This window comes from Cygnus olor, chromosome 8 (assembly GCF_009769625.2).
Source record: "Cygnus olor isolate bCygOlo1 chromosome 8, bCygOlo1.pri.v2, whole genome shotgun sequence".
Taxonomy (NCBI): Eukaryota; Metazoa; Chordata; class Aves; order Anseriformes; family Anatidae; genus Cygnus; species Cygnus olor.
The window spans coordinates 10218679-10236982 of record NC_049176.1 but is presented as its reverse complement, the minus strand read 5'-3'; the positions used below and the strand labels follow the sequence as shown (position 1 = coordinate 10236982).

Sequence of the window (18304 nt, the reverse complement as noted above, 5' to 3'; positions counted from 1 at the left end):
TAGAAGCCAGTTCTAAGGGCTTCCTTTCTGGGAAAAAAAAAAAAGGCACATTAACCAAGTAACTCAGGGTAACTTTTGTTTATTGTCATCAGTTTTTCAGAGCAGGGATGAGGTCTGGAACAATCACTTACATCACTCGGCCTCCAGTAGTCCACCAGCACCAACACACCTGTCGTGCTGTCCCTCTTTCCAGTAGCAGTGGCACGCACCACAGCTGGGCATATTGCTTGAGTGCAGGCCTCACCCCTGCAGTTTTTGGCACAGACTGGAAAGGAGCATCCAGTGCAAGGGGTCAGGCCCCCTGGGATCCTGCTGGCTGCTGCAGCAAGTGCCTGCCTTCTCCCAAAAGCAGCGCTGAGGTACTTATCCATTAGAGTGTGGAAGCAGCGACTTCTCTTACAGAATCCAACACACCATAAATTGCCTTTGTCTCTTTCAGTCCCATTACCAGTTAGAATCATCTTCCCAGTTCAACTCTTCTTCTTCACCCCAGCCTGCAGCTTCAGCCTAGAATCACGTAAAATTACCAGCATTAAGGTGCATGTACAGTACTGCCGTACTTAACGCAGCCACAAGAGTCAGGCAGTACCCTGTGTGGCTTGTGGGGGCAGAGCAAGACATCCAGAATGCCTCAAAAGAGAAAGGCAGCCTCCTCGAGCACCTGGGCTTACACAGAAAGCTGTAATAATAGAAAGCCCCTCATAAAACCCAAAACCAAAGACAAAGAGCAAGCTATCAGGGAGTTTCTTACCATTCCTTCCCCAAATTAAAGCAAGAATTGTTTCTATCACATCCATTTTCCATTACAAAAGTAAGCACTAATATAGAAGACTTCCTTCCCCTCCCCTTAGGAAACTGCTGCCGTCCTGCCTAACACTCCTTGGTCTCACCAGCCCCCTGACAGCTCTTCTGCTACTCCAACAGCACTGACTGCACTACACTAAGCAGAAAAATGAGGTTGATATCACACCAGTGCATTTAAAAATCAAGTGTGCCATATTCAAATGTTGTAAACAACCTTAGTTTAGATTCAAGGCTCCTCTCCCCATGCTACCTTCTACCCCTGTGATAGTTCTCCTGAGGCTGAATTAGTAAAACAACTTGCAATCAACACCTGGTCCCTAATGGACTTAGATGTTCAGGTGGGAGTGCTCCCCCTCCCCCCAGCAAACAGAAGCAGTCTCTGGAGTCTCAGAGATGGGTGGCAGATGGAGTTACTTATAACCCTCATGGTTCTATGAAATGGAAAAGTGTCTCAGCTATTCCTTCCTGAGAACAAGGCATCCAAAAAGCTTCATTGTGTAATCCAGAGGTTCTTGTTTCCTGGTCCTTTACTTACACTCCCAGTAGGTTTTGCTAGAAGAGTCAGGAGCAACAACAGCCTGAGCATCCTCTGTGATTGAAAGCCCTTTTCTCTTTGGGCTTAGGGGCATGTCTGTTCAGCAGACGCTATCCAGCCTTGTTTCGCCTCCTGTCTGACCAACAAGACTCTCCCTAAAGTACTTTAGGGTCCTAGCATGCAGGATACAGCAGCACAAACTAAAAACAGGAGGTAGAATTCAACATTGCTGCTGTAGTAGTAGCTCATGGAATGACCTGGTGCCCGATAAGATGCATCATTCGGAGCTCAGCATCTTGCATTCACAGGTAAAAACTCAACTGTACAGCCATGGCACTTCTCAGGCCATCCGCCCTCTGATTACGGAGCCTGCTGCTGTTACAACAGTATGTTGTACTGTGTATGTGCTCTAGGATCCTCTCAAACATGCATTCATTTAACCCCACTGCCTATAGCCTCTTACCTCAATAATGTCAGCTGCTGCAAATTTGGAGGAAAACAGCACATTCTGGGAGGCACCTTCTCTGCTGGATACTGCACCAGAGTGACTGGGAACAACTGCTTCTGTCCTCGCTTCAGGTAAAATCAAGACCGCTGAAGAAGGTTTAATGTCTGGTGTCATGTCAGCAAACCAGTCCAGCTCAGGGTCCTGCACTGGTTTCCTCTTCACTTTAATTGTGAATTCTTCTCCTAGGCCAGGCTCCAGTGAAGACTTCAACCTTTCCTGAAAGGTCGTTTTTGGCAGTACAGTTTTTCCCAGTTGCTCCTGGTGGTTGCTATTCCAGCTATTCCCAGGGCAGGACTTCATGGGGGGGCTCACTTTGAGGCTTTCGAATTCTTTGCTCAGCTGATGGGTACCTGGTGGAGGCCTCTGCATTTCAGCTGCATCAGCTCGCGTCACAGTGAGGCAGTTCCCTGAGGACAGTTCAGTATGAGGGCTGCTGGGCTCAAAGTCATCCCAAGGCTTCTCATCCACATCACGTTCAGCAAAATAAGGTCCTGCCCTGCCCTGCAGCTCTCGGGGCTGAATTTGGATGTTCACAGTTTTCTCAGTGTCCGTCTCCTCTGGCTCACTCCAGTCCGGCCACTCCTCTGCTGGCTTTTCGGAGGTAGTCAAAGAGCTCCTGCTGCTCCCTAGCACATTAATGCCTCCAGGAGCCCCATTCAAGGGCAGCTGAGTGCCTTGCTCACCTGTGGAAGATAAAGGTGTTGCATACTCATTTCAGAAGAGCAAAGGTGGAGACCAAGCTGACATCACCAGTAGCACCTGGCATGGAGATAAGCCAGCTGCCAGCTCAGAAAGTGGTGGTGATTGGAAAGATGTTTCAGAACTAAGCTCTTCTCAAATTAGAAAGCACAGCCATCTTCCTGCTTGCAAAGGAGGGGTATCAATCTCAAAGCACTGGGGCAATAAAAGCCGACAGCTGAGAGGCATTAGGTGATTGAGAAAAGGCCATTAGAAGCCTGAAAAAAGGTCGTGAAAGTAAACTGAGCCAGCTTCTGAGGTCACAGAATGAGCTGACCTACAAATGATCACAGAGGCAACAGTCTGCAGCAGGGTATCTGCCAAGCTGTGGAGGGGTGAAAAAGCACAGCAGGGAATTCACGGTAAAGAAACAGACATTCAAGGCTGGCCAGCTAGCAAGGTGTTGATAAGTAAACACACAAAGACTCCCAAATACTATTCCCTAGGAATCGGTGGTCATGCTTGCGTTTCTTCACTGAATTTCTTCACCTCCCATGGTTCACTGAATCTCTTTCAGATCAGCACGTGGGGAAAATGAACATTTTTCAAGCAACCCCTCATTTGTAGGGCACTTGATTTCTAAGCAGGAAGAGCTAGGACAAAGTTTTACCTGTCTTTAAAGCCAGTGGATTGTCTTGTTGCACAGAATGGTTCTTGACAGGTGCATTTCCAGAGATGGGGAGCAAGCTAGAATTGTTCTTCAAGGGCCGAGTGGTTTGATTTCTCCGATTGCTTCCGACATGACTGGGTGAGTCTGCAGGGACAGAAGAAAAGAAAGGCCACCAAGTCTGTAAGATGTGTTCTGCCTTGGTTGAAACTACCTGCAGTATTAGAATCTTATTTACTAGAGACAAGCAACGCCAAATGAAGACTGGCATTGCAATGCAACAGCTGCACCCCTGATCTGTATATAATACTCCTCTGTTCCTACAGCCTGCAGCTCTTGCCAGAACAAACTTTAGGCAACTGTAAGCGGTCAGTGTTTGCTGGTATGTTGTTTCAAGAAACACACAGTGAACAAACATTATGATCTGCACAGATGCTTGAAAATGCTGTCTGCCACCTGGCTGGATCCATTTGGACACATGGCAACGCGGATCTCATGATCTGCCTTTCTTACAAAAGCACAGCAGTGACAGTCACAACAAGCTGAAGCATAGGCAAAGCCCTGCCACCACACAAACTCTGATTTATGCTTGGACACGAGCAAAGCAGCTTACCCTCTACCCCAAAGGCTGTATGATGGCCTCCCTTGTATCATACCCTAGGTACTCTGAAGCGCACTTGGAAGCTGCACAAGGCAGGTTTGTTCCCCTGGGCATGACAGCTTGGCAAGCGTCTTCTTCCAGCTCATTTTGGGGAGCTGCAGCATATTGTCACCGACAGCAGTGATTCACCAGCACTGGCTCAGCTGCGTCCCTGCTCCCACCCCTGCAGCCCAGTCAGGGTTGAAACGATGTGGCTTGGGCTGCTGCTGCTGCTGCTGCTGCTGCCTCTGCCTCCCCGTGACAGCCTGCGGTCCCAGCCAGCTGTGTCTGCCCAGGCGAGGGGTCACCAGCACAGCCAGGGACACGGGGCCTGCGGCACTGCGCCTGGTACACACAACACGACCCCTCGACAGAGGGTGCAGCCTTTTAGGGGCTTGAGCAAACATCTCATTAAGCCTCATGTATTCAGCATCTAGTGCTGCTTTTTGTAGGTTTTCACTCCCTGTTGAGGACAGAGTTATTTTTTTGTTTTGTTTTGCTTTTCCCTCCTCCATCAGTAGTTAAATCAGGTTTAATTTTAAAAATACTCTGAAAGATAAAGCAGTTCTTAACATGCAAGCTGAAGGTTTTCATTTACTACATTCTACTAAAATAAAGAAAACTAATGCAATGAACCATCCACAGATTTTAATGAAGGGTGGTAGTTGTCAGTACACACATAATCAGGACAAAAACATGCTTAGATTGATCACTATCATGCATTTCGCTTGGTATCTATACTTTGTGTCTAAAGTCAAGCAATTGCTGATCCTTCCCTCCAGTTACAAGCATTCCTATATCCAGAAAAGCTTTCCCTTAGTACACTTGGCTCCACGTTATCTAGCAGGCGTAGGGACTACTTTCTTCATTTGGATTAGCTGAAAAGCCTCCAGAGAGCTGAGAAAATAGGGAAGTTCGTATTCCTTTTCCAATCTACAAATAGAAATTGGGGGGAAGAGGATGAGATTTACTGTTTTTAGAAAACATGAAGGACATGAGGGAATATTAAATAACTACCTGGCTGTAAGTACATAAGTCCTACAGAATGGCAGTGTAGTTCTTCTACCAAAGATAAACACAACTTAATATAATCTCTTTTGCACACAGAGCTTCTTAAACGAAGATTTTTTTCCATGTATTTCCTGTATTTAAACTACTTTCAGATAACGTTTTATGTTACCAATTCTGCATCTGCAAACATTCAGCACCTAATTTAGAATTAAAGTTTAGCTGCAAATTAACTTTTCTTCAAATGAAAGAGTAATCAATAAAAAAATTCTGCCTAAGCTGCTTGGACACAATGTGCAAGAATCATGAGAGCACTCAAGACCGTATCATTTACCTTCTGGGGAGAGATCAGCAGTTTTCATGAAACTTGGTGCAGAGCTTTTGAAAATCTTCGTTCTTTCACCACCTACAACTACTTCAGGTCCAAGGAGGGAGACGAGAACTGCTAAGCTGTGCAGTGTTATTGCCACGATAGAGTCACTAGTATCTCGAAGGCCCAGCAATACCTACACCAAGAACAGAAGATTCTGCTTTTTCACTTTTTTCTCTATACATTACATTTGCAGCACATCTCATTGCTAAAATCTCCCACAGCTCTTAGTAGATTCTAGACATTACTCCATACCAGAAAATCAGCCTTCCACTTTGTGTTACAAGCTAAAGAGGGTAGCCCATCCTAATCCTTGGTGAGCTTAGTCTCAACTCTTGACAGTTGTGGAACAGTGTGAAACAGGAATGCAGTCTCTTGTTGTGAGGCTGCCGGTCAAGACCGACAGGTAGCAGCACAAGGGGTATGTGACAGAGGGCACCAGGTTTAACAAAGATGGTATTCCAGATCAGGGTGGGGTGTAAGGGCCAGGGCTTGCATAAAAAGGAGGTTGAAAACTGTATTTTGCCAGCACTGAGTGCTTAGTTGTGAGCTAAGAGTCAACCCTAACAGTAAAAAAACCATATTCTTGGATATACGCCATGTATTATTTTCCTGTCTTTAACCTGTGGCAATATGATGTTTTTCAACTCTTCCCGAGAGAATAGTTCTGCATAGGCATGAATGTGAGACAGCAACACCATTCGAACGTGCTCCTCGTGAACCTCAAATAGCTTCAGCAGCACAGGAATCACGTGAGTCTGGAACAAGGCTGGCGACAGGAGGCAGCTGGTCTGGCTTTCTCCAGTTTGCTCTGGGGAAGAGAGGTGGAGATGGGAAAAGGCTGCTTTGCAAACCAGAGGCAGCTTCCCAAAAGCTATTCAGTGAGAGACGGTCACAGCTGAGACCTACAGTGTCACCCCACTGCCAGGTCTGACTCTGTCAGCTGCCAAGGATGTCAGAGGAGATGGGAGGGAGGAGAGGCAGCCATGCCATTATCCATTGCCTTACAGCAACGGCTCCAAATACGTCATGTCAGACAGTCACGAGATGCACTGCTTGGCTCACAGACCCGTAGTTATCTAGGAAAAACTCTAAGAGAGGGGAAGCAAGCAGCAGGGACAGAGGCAGCTGGGGATCCAGCAAGGCATCCTGAACGCTCCCCCTTAGAGAGGGCAGAAGGGCCTGAGCACCCTTAAAGGAGAACGACTGCAGTGACAGAAATAAAAAGGGCAAAGAGGGGTAGGGGGAAAGGGAGAAGAGGGATGTTCAGTGAGACACTGAGAGAGCCTGGGGTGGGCACGTGGTGTGAGATTTAAACACAGGAAAGAGCCCAGGCAATTTCTAAGTCTCTCCCACCATCAGCAGAGCAACAGAAAGTACTTGAAACGGGGAAGCCCACATAACTCTCTTCTCCTCTCCAGTTCTTTACTTTACAGTATTTGTTCTGCTTAAACAAACAGTGCTATTTCCTTGATTCAATGGAGTGACCACTCTGAATTCATTCCAAACTTGTTGGTGATATTTCTGAAGAAAATATTTAAAGGTCACCTTTCTTTGGACCCAGCAGATGAGGAAGAAAACTCTTGACAGCTACAGGTTCTGCAAACACAAGCTGGTTGAGCAGAAGAGGCACCAGTCGTGATGCTATCAGCTCCTCTGACAAGCCAGCCACCCTGTCCAGCAGGAATCTGTGTTCCAGGAGAGAGCAATTAGTATCAAGGCAGCCTCCCATGCATTTACAACTGTTTCTCTTAGTATCGTCTACCCTTCTTTTTTGGGTCTGCCATGTCTCCTTAGAGACAAAGTCCCATCACAGCGTCTCACCGTGTGCATACACTAACCTAGGAGGACACGGCTCTGCTCCTGAATGAGGCTTTCAGGCAATAAGATAAACCATGAGCAAGTAAGGAAAAATCCAGAGACACATCCTGTAAAACTCCATGCCCAGATCACATAGCCTGTCAAAAACGCATCCAGGAACACAGCTGCAAATGCAGCTGGCACATGAAGGCTTCTCCACACTGAGCAGCTGTCCCCTCTGCTGTGTCACAGCGCCCAAATCTCAGTGCTGGCAGCTCACGTGAGGCACTACAGCGTTAAAACTGCAGAAGAGAGTTGTTCTCTCACCCCGCAACTCAGTGCATCACAATAATTTTTCTACTGCTTGAGTACAGGCAATCTTGCCTACCACATAAGGGAAGTTTCCCTTGCAAAAAGGGAACCCCACTTGGAAACCATATCCATCTACTGCATCCTAGAGGTGGCCAGCAGAGCATGGTTTGGGTTTACTTAAGTCACATGAGTGATATTGTGCAACTGCTCTTCCTTGTAGAATTTTCAATTTAAAATATCAGTAGCTGTTTTTCTCTAGGTTTGGAGAGACCAAGAACAATATTCCCCCTGCTGTGAAAGCACCTACACCTGTTAGGGGGCAATACTGCCGTATCTTTTAACAAAGTATTTGTTCCCTCCTTCAGCAAACACTGCTGCTACAGAGATGGTGGCAACGGTTCTGCATGCTCCTGCTAAGATCTTTCTCTTCTTTTCTCACTTAGTCTCAAACTAGTAAAATCAAACTGGTATTATAAGTAGAAGTATAGAACGATGCAAAATAGAAGAAGAAAGAAAAACTCAACTTCTCCCCTTTTCAGGCCTAGATAATGCCATGACTACATGAAAACTTCTAGAGAAGAACTCTTGGGGACCGTGACAATAGGGTTTTTTCTGCAGATGCTGCACTTCTGCAGCTTAGACATCCATTACAGACAACAGCTTTACCCAGACAAGGCTGGGACCAAAGATTAATTCCCCCAACATGTCTTGAAAACTCTCATTAGCAGTTTACAAGATCTGCCTAACTGAAAGCAATTTTCAGCCTCAAGGCATCTGGTGCTAGATTTCACTTTTTTACAAAGTCACATCCAAAATAAAGCTACTTCCAAGAATGGTGTGAGGGAAAAATTCTTTTCTTCTACCACATTGAAAGAAGTTCTCTGATATTTTATACTCTGAAACTGGGTAAGCAGATAGCCTTTGTGTAACGCAGCAGGACCCTGGGACAGCTCCAGTGAGGAGACAGAGGACAAGCTGATCTCCAGATTGTGCAGAAAAAATTGTTATACCATGCCGCCTCCCCTACCACAATACTACAGCAGATGAACGTGCTTCTCAAATGATTCCTGCTTAGCCACAGCGCAGCACTACGGATAGTGCTGCTAAAGGGGGTGGAAGAAAACACAAATCATATTACAGAGCAAACAATATTCTGCCAAAGCAATCAAAATCCGGCACTCAAGGAAGTACCTCTCTGGCCACTAGCCTTCCCGGTTCCCCCTGACACCCTAATCTGACAGAAGCATTTCTCAGATAAGAAACTTCCAGGTTACAGTTCCTTCACTTACTTGAAAAATTCAGTTTTTTCCTCCTCAGATTTTACTGTTAAGGTCTTCAGAAAGTTCACAACTTCCAGAAAATCATTCCTAAGAACAAAAAAAGTAGGCTGTCAGGCACGATCCTCACTGATGCTTAAACCACTCACCACTAAGAGCTTGCAGATCCCTGTCCTTTTAGCAGACAGAAGCAGAAAGGGGAATACAACTCAAAAGCTGGTGGACCAAGAATGTCGGCGTGGCAGTCTGACCAGTTACCCAACAGTTGCACCTGCACAGCGCCACGCTTTGAAGTCAGCAAATTCACAGGGCACCGGCTGCCTCTGAGCACCCTCCCAGGGCAAGAAGCAGAAGGAAGTGCCACCTCACGCTAACGCCACCACCCAGACAGCACTTAGGTGACAGCAGACAGCTGCGTGGATTATCTCAGAGCGTGCTTTGCTCAGGTTGTACCTCTAATGATTTTATCTTCCCACTACCTCCCCTGAGCTTGGGGCAATCCAACTGGCTGCATGTGGCAAGGGGACACACTTCCATCACCGGTGCTGACTCAGTGCCTCATCTGGAAGGCTGATAATGCCTTCGTAATTTAAGGAGTCTCTGTCAAAGAGCCCTGTAAGAGGCAGCAATCCAATCTACGCTTCCCATCAGATAAGTAACACCGTCACAAAATGCAGGTGTTGTACACTTGCAACACAGCAATAAACACTATCAAGACGTACCAAGAGAGGCGAGGTATTTCTTTCCTTACCTGAAGAACTCGTGAGACAACAGGCTGGACAGTGGCGGACGACACTTTGGATCTGGATTCAGCAGTGTACAGTGCAAGGTTTGCTGAAAGCTGGAGAGAATATCTGCTGAAACTGAAAGCCAGAGCACCTACAATTAGATTTCTCTCTCACCACTGGGCAAACTATGTTCAGGATTCCTCCGACCCTCCTGAAAACTTACTTTTAGAAGCTTTATTTGATAGCAAAACTGCTCATATTTGCTCCCAAAGGAAGAGAAAACGCATTTCCACCTCTCCCTAAGTTGTGTGGCTATCAGGGCATCAAGGAGTGTTACTGTCCCCTTAGAAGCTTTCCGCTCTTTCTCTGCTAGTAGGCAGCAGCCCCCACTCAGCTGTGGCACACAACATCCACGGGCTGCGCGTCTGCGTCCCTAACCCTTGATCCAGTGGCTTCTGGGGCAGAACCATGCAAATCTCTGCTGCAGAGCAGACTTGGGAGTGCTCATGTTGCAGGGGCTTTTGCATGTGCTCCAGCCACATGTGACCACATTCAAATGTAGCGAGATGGGAAAACAGGAGATGCTGAGGTCTGGATTTTAACCTAGTGAACAGGAAGAACTGTGATGGACACTAAACCTGTGGTGCATATCAGCTCCAACAAGCAAATGTCTTTGGTGACACGTGCAAGGAAAAAGCCACACAGGTCTGTACGTAGCAAACAAATGTGTCGTTCTCACCCTGATCATTTAGGACCGTCAGGAGACTTTCAACCATTGTTCCAAAAGCGTAGGCGTCCCTTGCATGCCCGTAGCTGCTGGGCAGAATTTTGAAATCTGCAGACTGAAAAAAAAAAAAACAAAAACCAAGATGAGCAAAGCAGGAGTTTATGAAATACTTGGTAGTTGCCACAGATCTCTATGCCCTCCCCCATATATACTCTCCAGTTCTTTTTATATCAACAAAGCTCCACTAAGTACCCTACAAGTAGAGCATTATGACAAAATAATAAAAAAAAAAAGAGTGAAAAAAAAAAACACAAAAAACAAACAACAACAAAAAGCACACATCAGGGAATTTACAACCCAAAGGAGCAACCACATCACGATGCAACAATTCCCCCATGAATACACACGGCAATTACAAGTCAACAACTTTCAGCATTTCTATGGAAACAGGTGTTAATCAGAGAGAGCTCCTTTAGGATAAGCAACTTGTAGGATGTTTAATAGATATAAGATGACTTCAAGTGGAAAAAGAAGCTGTGTGAGAGCTTCACAATTGTGAGACCACAGTGAACTCGGCAATCCCAGCAACTACTCTTATTTTCGCAAAGCATTAGCAATTTAAAAGCATTAAAGCTGCAACACAAACTGACTGAAAAAAATATTACAAGAGCTTGCTATTTCATCACTCCTCATTCACAATTTCAGTTCTCTGTACCCAACACCATACCCAGAACAAGGACAGGAGGGAAGGGGAAGGAAAAAAGGAACAGAATAAACCCCAGATATTATCCAATAGCCACTTCCTCCCATTCAGACGCAAGGAAACAGAATGTGTGAATGAAAACGATTTTCTGAACACGGCGCTACCATGTGACACCAACTCCAAGCTCCGCCGGGAAGTCGCGGTACCTACCATCTCCTCGCATGGGATGCACGACTGGTCTCGGACCGACTTGACGTGACAGAGGAACTGCAAGGGGAAAAGGGAGACGTGAGTTACCTCCATGGCTCGGCTGGGCCACGCAGCAGGAGCGAGCCCCCACTGCGGGCCAGGACTGAACCCGTGGCCAGAGGCCATCCTCTGCCCTTCAGCTGTCACCCAGGGCAGACCACACTTCGCTCTGGCAGAGGGAAGCACGAAGCAGCAGGTGTGAAGCACCAAGCTGGCAGAAAGCAACTCCAGGGCATCACAGCCACCTCGTCCCATTAGGTCTTAGTCCTGTCATCCCTGCATGATCCATCTGGGCAGGGAAAGGATTTAATGTCCTTTGCCAGGTGGATTTTACTGCTGCACTCTGCACTGTTGTGCACCACCACGCACAATCCCTTCTGAAAGGTGATACATGCCCAGGATGCTCAACACGGTTTGTGAAGGATTTGTGGACCCTCTGGGAGAAAAGGCAATCTAGTCTTGCCGTACAGAGCCAGGCTGCAGCAATGACTCTGCACAGCACGCAGCAGAAATCGAACTGCTTTTTCTGCCAAGACCAGCAACAAGCAATGAAGATGCCAGCAGCAAAAGCTAGGGTTGTTTAAATTATTTTTGTATTGATTTATTTCGACTTAGGATCTTCCTGCTACACACTAAAGTTTTGGTTTTTGGTTTTTAATCAGTCCAGAGGAGCAAAGATTTCTCCCTCTCTCCAGTCTTAATCTACCCTCCAGCCAGCTGCCTCCCTTAGAAAAGTGGCTGCTTTCTGCCTAATGGGGAATTAGTTTCAGTTTCTGTAGATGCTGTTGTTTATAGTAAGCGTCCCTAGAGCAAATGCTCAGGTGAGAGCTGGAAGTGAGCCTTCTCATCACTAGGAGGCCAGCGTCAGCAGGCCGGGAGCCCTCTCCCTGGCACTGGAGGGTTGCACCTTGCTGGGCTCTTACCTCTGGCGTGGCTTCGTTGAAGTTGCAGACTGTTTCCATTCCTCCCAGTTTCCAGTGCCCATCCTCGCTTACAAACACAGATGATAAACAAACATTGTTATGCGTTAGGTTTCCCTGAAACATAAAAAGATAACAGGAGACATAAAATCTTAATCAGTGCTAATTAGGAGCCGCGAGGAACTGAGGAAAAGCTGCCAAAAAGCACACGATTCTACAAACCCTTCGGGATTTTGTAGGTGACCAGCAGATATCATATAGAACGTCTGGGGTTTCAGAGCAGACAAAACTCTACTTGTCACAGCCCCTGCAATGCAATTGTAAGTCCAGAGAAAACCTCCAACTGTGAACACAAAGCTCGAAAGCTACACTCGGAGCTGGAATTGAGATTCAGCCCTGGACAAACACGCAATGTTTGTCCAGGAGGAGCAACGACACCAATTGCTGACCTGTGGCAACAGATCTAAGTAAATGCAAAAAATGAGCAATCCAATTCATTAACTATGAAGCACTACAGGCAGGTCTCAACTCATGAGCTTTATTTCCTAGAACCACACCATTTTCAATTACCCTTCTTTCTAAAAAACAGGCAACGACTTCAGCAGTTTCAGCCTAAAAAAATCATGTGGTGTGGGTCTGTCTATTTGTGAGGGACCAGGAATGAGCAAGGCAAGCCCAGCGATGACATTCCCCTGGCACATGCCACCTGGCTCCCACCAAAGCCTGACAGCTGCTGCTGCTGCTGGTACTTACCCTGTCATGGAGGAAAATGAGCGCCAGCAACACGTCGTAGATCCCTGCACAGATTTCTGCAGAGGAGAGCGTCTCCAGGACCATCTCCAAAGGCTTCACGCGTTCGGTAACCAGGTGGATCCCGTTGGCTTCCACAGTACAAGAAAGGAAGCGCAGAAGGCAAGGGTGGCGCAAGGTTTTCAGGTGCTTCCAGAAACAAAGACACCCGTTAGACCTCATCCAAGCTGCAGATATCGGCCATACAGCTTTAGCCACATTTTCTGCTTGTGTTGAGACAGCCCCGCACTGCTCCTCACCAAGCCCCCAGCACGCTCATTGCAGGATATTTTATAATACATCTAGAAACAAAGTCTTACACAAAAGAATAAACGTGGTACTTTAAGTAGGGTCTGGCTTAGAAAGACTCTGACTTAGAAAGCTCAGCCAGGGGCAGATCTGAGCGCTTCTCCTTCCCTTACCCACAAGGTTCTGACCCTCAGTGACCGATCCCACCCCTCCCAGAGCATGGAGGAACGACTCCCTCAAGTCTGTGCCAGCACGCTTGCTCCAGTACCTTGGCAGCTTTATGAACTGTATCTTCGTTCTCCTGCTTGTACACGAAGACGGAAGCCAGTTTGCCATCTTGTAGCACAGCTGGATAAATCGTGTGTCCAGTTGGCAGCGTGAACGGCGGCTCTTCCAGTGCGTAGCTCTTTAAAGCGCTGTTCTCCGAGCCCATCACTCGCAGCGTTAGGCTGTTGGAGAGTTTCCCTCTTGATGACAAACAGGCCCGTGGGTGAAGGTAGGTTTTTTCAGGCGGACTGAGCTCTGGTAGGCACTATCCAGTTCACTTTCAGAGCATTTTCTGCAAAACATGAGACAGCCATGAAGAACCTCATCTCATCAGCATCCCCTCCTTCGAGTTAAGGACAAAAATACAATCCCCATCATCAAAGTGTCCACAAGCAGGTTCAGATCAACAGGCAGGAAGCGCTCTACCCGTGGAAGCGGTACTACACCCTGCTGCAGGCAGCAACGCAGTGACACAGTGGCTGCAGAAACACAACCCAAACAGGACGGGGCTCAGCCCCCAGAGCTCTCCTGCCAGGCCCTAACCTGCAGCAAGCTTTCCCCTGACTACCTTCCTTCCATCTGCAATGCTCCGTCTGCCCACCAGCCCTTCCTCCGTCCCACTGCCTCTGTGAGGAAGAGGCCGACAGATTTCTGTGCTGCTTCCTTGCATGCAGAGCTGGTAAAACAAACACGCTGATTGCAGAGGCTCTTTTAGAAAACACTGACAGAGCACGTGCTCCGCAACCAGGCTGGTGATCAAAGGCTACAGCTGAGATCCTGACAACCGCTCTGCGCACACAAGCTGGCAAACGATCTTCGATAATGAGCGCAAAACCCGATTTCAGGAGAAGTGGGAAAAACATCGCTCACCCCGAGCATATTTTTTGCAACTACGGAATCGCTTTGTGGTGGTTGTTTCCAGCCATGACCCGGGGCTCCAGGAGGACAACAACGTGGGAGTCTGTCAGCTCGCTGTCAGAGCTGTTCCAGCAGAGCTTCTGCCCCAGCCTCATGTTCAGCCTTCCCAGGAGCTCCAACCTTAGCAGGGCTGGGTGTATTTCGAAAAGTTTTTCTGTTATGGTTTCCCAGTTTATTTTCACTGTTTTGGTCAAGAATTGGTTATCTTAATAATTCCCACAACCAAAAAAAAAAAGTGTCCTATATTTAAACATGTCAGGATCTATTGTTTCATTAAATATAAAATACACCAACTCTACAAGGCACTAGTCAAAAAGAGCGCTAACAAGCAATAGAGCAGGACTTTCTTGCTAGACCGAGGGTGTTACTTCCTCCCACAGCGACAAGAGAGTGCTCTCTAGGCGGGAGACTGATTTTACACAAGTCCCTGCTCATACATCATTTAACCATCTTTGTCTGACAGCTAACGTCCTGTAACAAGCAGGCAGCTGCAGCTTCAGGCGTGCTTCTCGCTGGGAGGAACGAGCCGTATGAACGCGTTAGATACGGAAAGCATTACAGCTTTAACTGATGGAACAGAACTTAACCCTCCAGATTGTACCAGGTGGGCGTAAAATGGCTGCTACAGCCTGAATTTTATTTGTAAATTGAGCTTGTGTGTTCTGATCCACCTAAAATCTAACACTGAGTTATCTACAGAACACACAGCTCCCTATTGTTCTGCCCCCACTAGTGTCAGGGATGGACGTGCCCCTTGTCACTGCTGTTCCTTTCGCGTAACCTTTGGGAAAGCCACAACACAACTCTGAACTGCAGCCTCCGAGCCAGCAGGTGAAAAGGAAACACGGCGCAGCATTTACAGATGTGTCTAAAAGGGCTGTCCTGTGAGCTCCCTGGCACTGGAAGGGTTCGCAGTGCCCTGAAATTGGTGGGATGTGCTCTCAGCTCAGAGGCCTCCTCTCCAGGCAGAGCTTTGCTGTGGCTGCCCGAGGCCTAGTGCCGCTCACCTGTACGGTGCGAGACCTGCCGCTGCTGGGCACAGCGCGTTCACACAGCTCTGTGCCACCTCCGCCTCCTTCACCGCTCGGGTTCGTCCAGGACAGCCCAAAACAGGGGGTGACCCCGTGCCTCGCCTTCACCCCGCACTCACACACGCGCTCCCCGCTCACAAACTCGGGCTCGGAAGCGTTACCACGGCAGGGTTTGCTCGCAGCCCGGCTGCCCCCACCCCAACCACCACGGGCTCGGGGCGAGCATCGCCCCCCGCAACCGAGCCCTGCGGGGCAGCCCGGCCTCCCCAGCTCACCCCCACCGCACCCCGCGCCCCCTCCGCAGCTCCCCCGGGACCCCCGCGCCGCCTCCATCCCGCCCCGGGCTCCGAGCCCCGGGCCCTCCCCGTCCCCCCGCACCTGCAGGCAGCGGCCGGGCCGGGAGGTGCCGCCGCGCCTCGCCGCCCGCTGCCGCCCTCACGGCGCCGCCGCCGAGCCCGCTTCCGGCAGCACGGGGGCGGGCAGCGGGAGGAGGAGGAGGAGGAGGAGCGGCCGCCATCTTCAGCGAGGGCGCGGCCGCCATTTTGGTTGCGGGCGGGGCCGTCTCCGCGCCCGGCTGCTGGGCGGCCTCGGCTCCTTCGGTGCGAGCCCGTCCCTCCCGTCTGCACGGGAGGCTCGTCCCGTCCCCGTGCTCCATCCCAGCCCTTCTGCCACCACTGGGGGTTCCAACCCAGCCGTGTGCCCACCAAGTCCCACACCTCGGGTGGTTCTGCCTGCAGGACGCAGCAGTCCCTCACACTGAACGTCCCTTTAGGAGAGGCACTCACCGGTACGCCACAGCCACCACTGGGGCTTTTGGCTTGGTTCAGCTCGCGTTAATCTGGGGAAGCCAGAAAACGGCAGGGTTGAGGGTTGACGGGCAGCCAACGCACCACAAACTCCGCGCAAGGTGCACTGTGATCAGCCCCGAGGGCTCCAGGCCCATCCTCCCCTGGCTTTCTTCTGCCCCGTGCCTCCCAGCCAGGACGGACGCCCTGCTGTGCAGCAACGAGCCGTGCATGTGATTTACAGGCCCCAGGTGCTCGGGGAATAGGTGTCTCCATCCTAGTGCATGGCCCCAGCTGCAGCCCGTGAGCTAATTTCCTTCCAGCTCCCCTTGCAGGGTCGCCATGCTCAGCCCCACACCAGCACCCTGGGGAGCCCAGCAACAGCTCCTGGAACAGCCCAAATAGCGGGTGGGTGACAGGGTGAGAGCTGCGGAGGCGAGGCAGGTGGTCTCTCTCTGACAGCTCTCCCCCCCACCCTTGCTTTGGTGGTGTAACTCGTGCATCATAAGGAGATCTATTTAATGCCATTAAAACTAATTGCTCTCTATGCTGCAGAATAAAGTGACTCCAGGGAGAGATTTCATGTGAGTATTTTGGACAGCCGAATAAACGTTGAAAGAAATTACTATAGTGCAGTGGGAGGTCTGAGCTTTTCACACACTATTTTCATATTGCCAATGTTATTCCAGTTTCATGCAGCGCCAGGGCATTAGGATGTGGTTTGCTCAGTCATTTTGAACCTAATGTTTTGAGCGAGCAGGGCCCAGCAGCACACCCCATACCTGTGGCCTTGTCTAGACAAAGATTTAATGGCTATTGCAGGGTGCTTAACAAAGGTGGTCTAAGCTGTGCTAACTCCTTGGCTTTCTTTATAACTGAACTCCACCAATTTAGCATGCATTAGATTTTGTGCTGTCAAAGCTGCCATGAACTTTGTAGAGCCTATTCTTTAGCAATGAGCTCCCCCCAACCCCTTTCTGGCAGAGCCAGAAACTGCCCAGAACATGGACAGTACTCCTAGAGATACTGGTCTGCTGGCCGGTAACTCATTAATGCCAGGGCCCCTTTGACATCTGGACAGAAAAAGGGATCCCCTCAGATGTACACCCAGACTCTGGTTGAGCTGTTCGGTAAGCAGAGAGGAAAGCGGCCTTGCAATGCGGTGCATGGGGAGGTCTAGCAGTGGGGCAGAGTGCTCAGTGTCCCCTCTAGGGCAGATGGCTTTAGGGGTAGCTGGAAGAACTGGGTCTTTTTAAATAAAGCAGACGGAGGAAGGAGGAGGGTGCAGGAGAGTACAATAGGTCCTTACCCTGTGTAGTAGTATGTGAGGCACAGTATGTGACACACCATGGGGTGACAATAAAGCAGACAGGAACAGAAATTAAAATGAAGCTCAGAAATGCAGCCTCCCTATTTGGACGGATCAGAAGTCTTTGTCCCAAATACTTATGCTAAAAGACCCTGGCCTCAAGCGCAAAAGGGTTGGACACTCCTCACCCCAGAGAAGCCACACAAGGACCTATGCACAGATTTAGATATCCCCTGTGCATGCACATGTGATGGGGGAAAGGTAGAAGACCTGAGCAACTGCAGGTAAAGACAAAATATACTTAATAAGCAATGACTTCCACTCACACTCTGGCTGCAGGCTTCAGGCAGTGAGGTGACTCAGGAGGCTCTCAGGAAAAAGCATGCTGACTGCTCTATCATTTAGAGCGTATTTACTTTGCTCGACTGCCTGTGATCCTCTGGAGAAGCATTTCTTCCCTTTATCTGCTGTTCCCATATGTTCCCATTGTTTCATTCAAACTGAAGTGCTGTGGAGGAGCTCACCCTCACCAGGGTCCTACAGTGCTAGGTACTACGCAAACACCAGAGCTGGGTTTCTGCCCTTCAAAATTTGCAATTTGCCTTTCATAAGAGCAGCCCGCGTAGGCTCCTCCAGAGTAATTCAGGACTCTCAAGAGCAGACAAGAAACTAGAAGGATCACAGAGCTGTCAGCAAGTACCTGATTAGGTTTGTAACTAGTTACTTAACTAATTTTGGTGAGAAAAGATCAGCACAGTGGAGAGACAGAGAGCTACTTACTGTAGAAAAGGACAAAGGAAAGGAAAAAAGGACAAAGGAAAACACATCTATGGAAGAGAGCAACTAAGATGTTAAAGAACAGTCGGGGAGCGTTGTCCAGCAGACTCTGCTTCAGTTGATATCTGCACTGCAGAAATACTCCACAGCTCTTCCTCTTCCAGGCCACAAAGCCTTTGGAAAAGGCAGAGGGAAGAAATGGGGCTGGGGTGGGTGGCATTCCCTGCATCTGCCTGAACCACAGCTGATACCT

The 18304-nt window shown here is 48.8% G+C and overlaps 1 protein-coding gene across 3 annotated transcripts; it reads right to left on the bottom strand.

The window, feature by feature from the left end:
• Nucleotides 1-63: 63 nt before the first annotated feature.
• SCYL3 (SCY1 like pseudokinase 3) lies at nucleotides 64-16154 on the bottom strand. 3 transcript variants are annotated; one of them, XM_040566152.1, is made up of 14 exons: nucleotides 15966-16154; nucleotides 13233-13523; nucleotides 12680-12865; nucleotides 11930-12043; nucleotides 10968-11024; nucleotides 10067-10169; nucleotides 9351-9462; nucleotides 8612-8689; nucleotides 6759-6898; nucleotides 5834-6021; nucleotides 5175-5346; nucleotides 3196-3339; nucleotides 1803-2530; nucleotides 64-507 (listed from the first exon to the last, which is right to left on the bottom strand). In XM_040566152.1, the coding sequence occupies exons 2-14, from the start codon at nucleotides 13395-13397 to the stop codon at nucleotides 445-447; spliced, it is 2250 nt and encodes a 749-aa protein (XP_040422086.1). In that variant the 5' UTR covers nucleotides 13398-13523; nucleotides 15966-16154; the 3' UTR covers nucleotides 64-444. The 3 variants fall into 3 exon arrangements, with proteins under 3 accessions (XP_040422086.1, XP_040422083.1, XP_040422085.1); XM_040566149.1 differs by lacking the exon at nucleotides 15966-16154 and adding an exon at nucleotides 15559-15729; XM_040566151.1 differs by lacking the exon at nucleotides 15966-16154 and adding an exon at nucleotides 14102-15409.
• Between the last annotated feature and the right edge of the window lie 2150 nt (nucleotides 16155-18304).

What these genes read in the sequence shown, in the direction of transcription:
- SCYL3 (XM_040566152.1), bottom strand. Translation starts at nt 13,397, where the DNA reads ATGGGCTCGGAGAACAGCGCTTTAAAGAGCTACGCACTGGAAGAGCCG. An exon ending in GCATCCCATGCGAGGAGATG is followed by an intron (nt 10,170 to 10,967) that starts GTAGGTACCGCG and finishes TTTTTTTTTCAG; the next exon opens with TCTGCAGATTTCAAAATTCT. An exon ending in TCCACTGGCTTTAAAGACAG is followed by an intron (nt 2,531 to 3,195) that starts GTAAAACTTTGT and finishes TATCTTCCACAG; the next exon opens with GTGAGCAAGGCACTCAGCTG.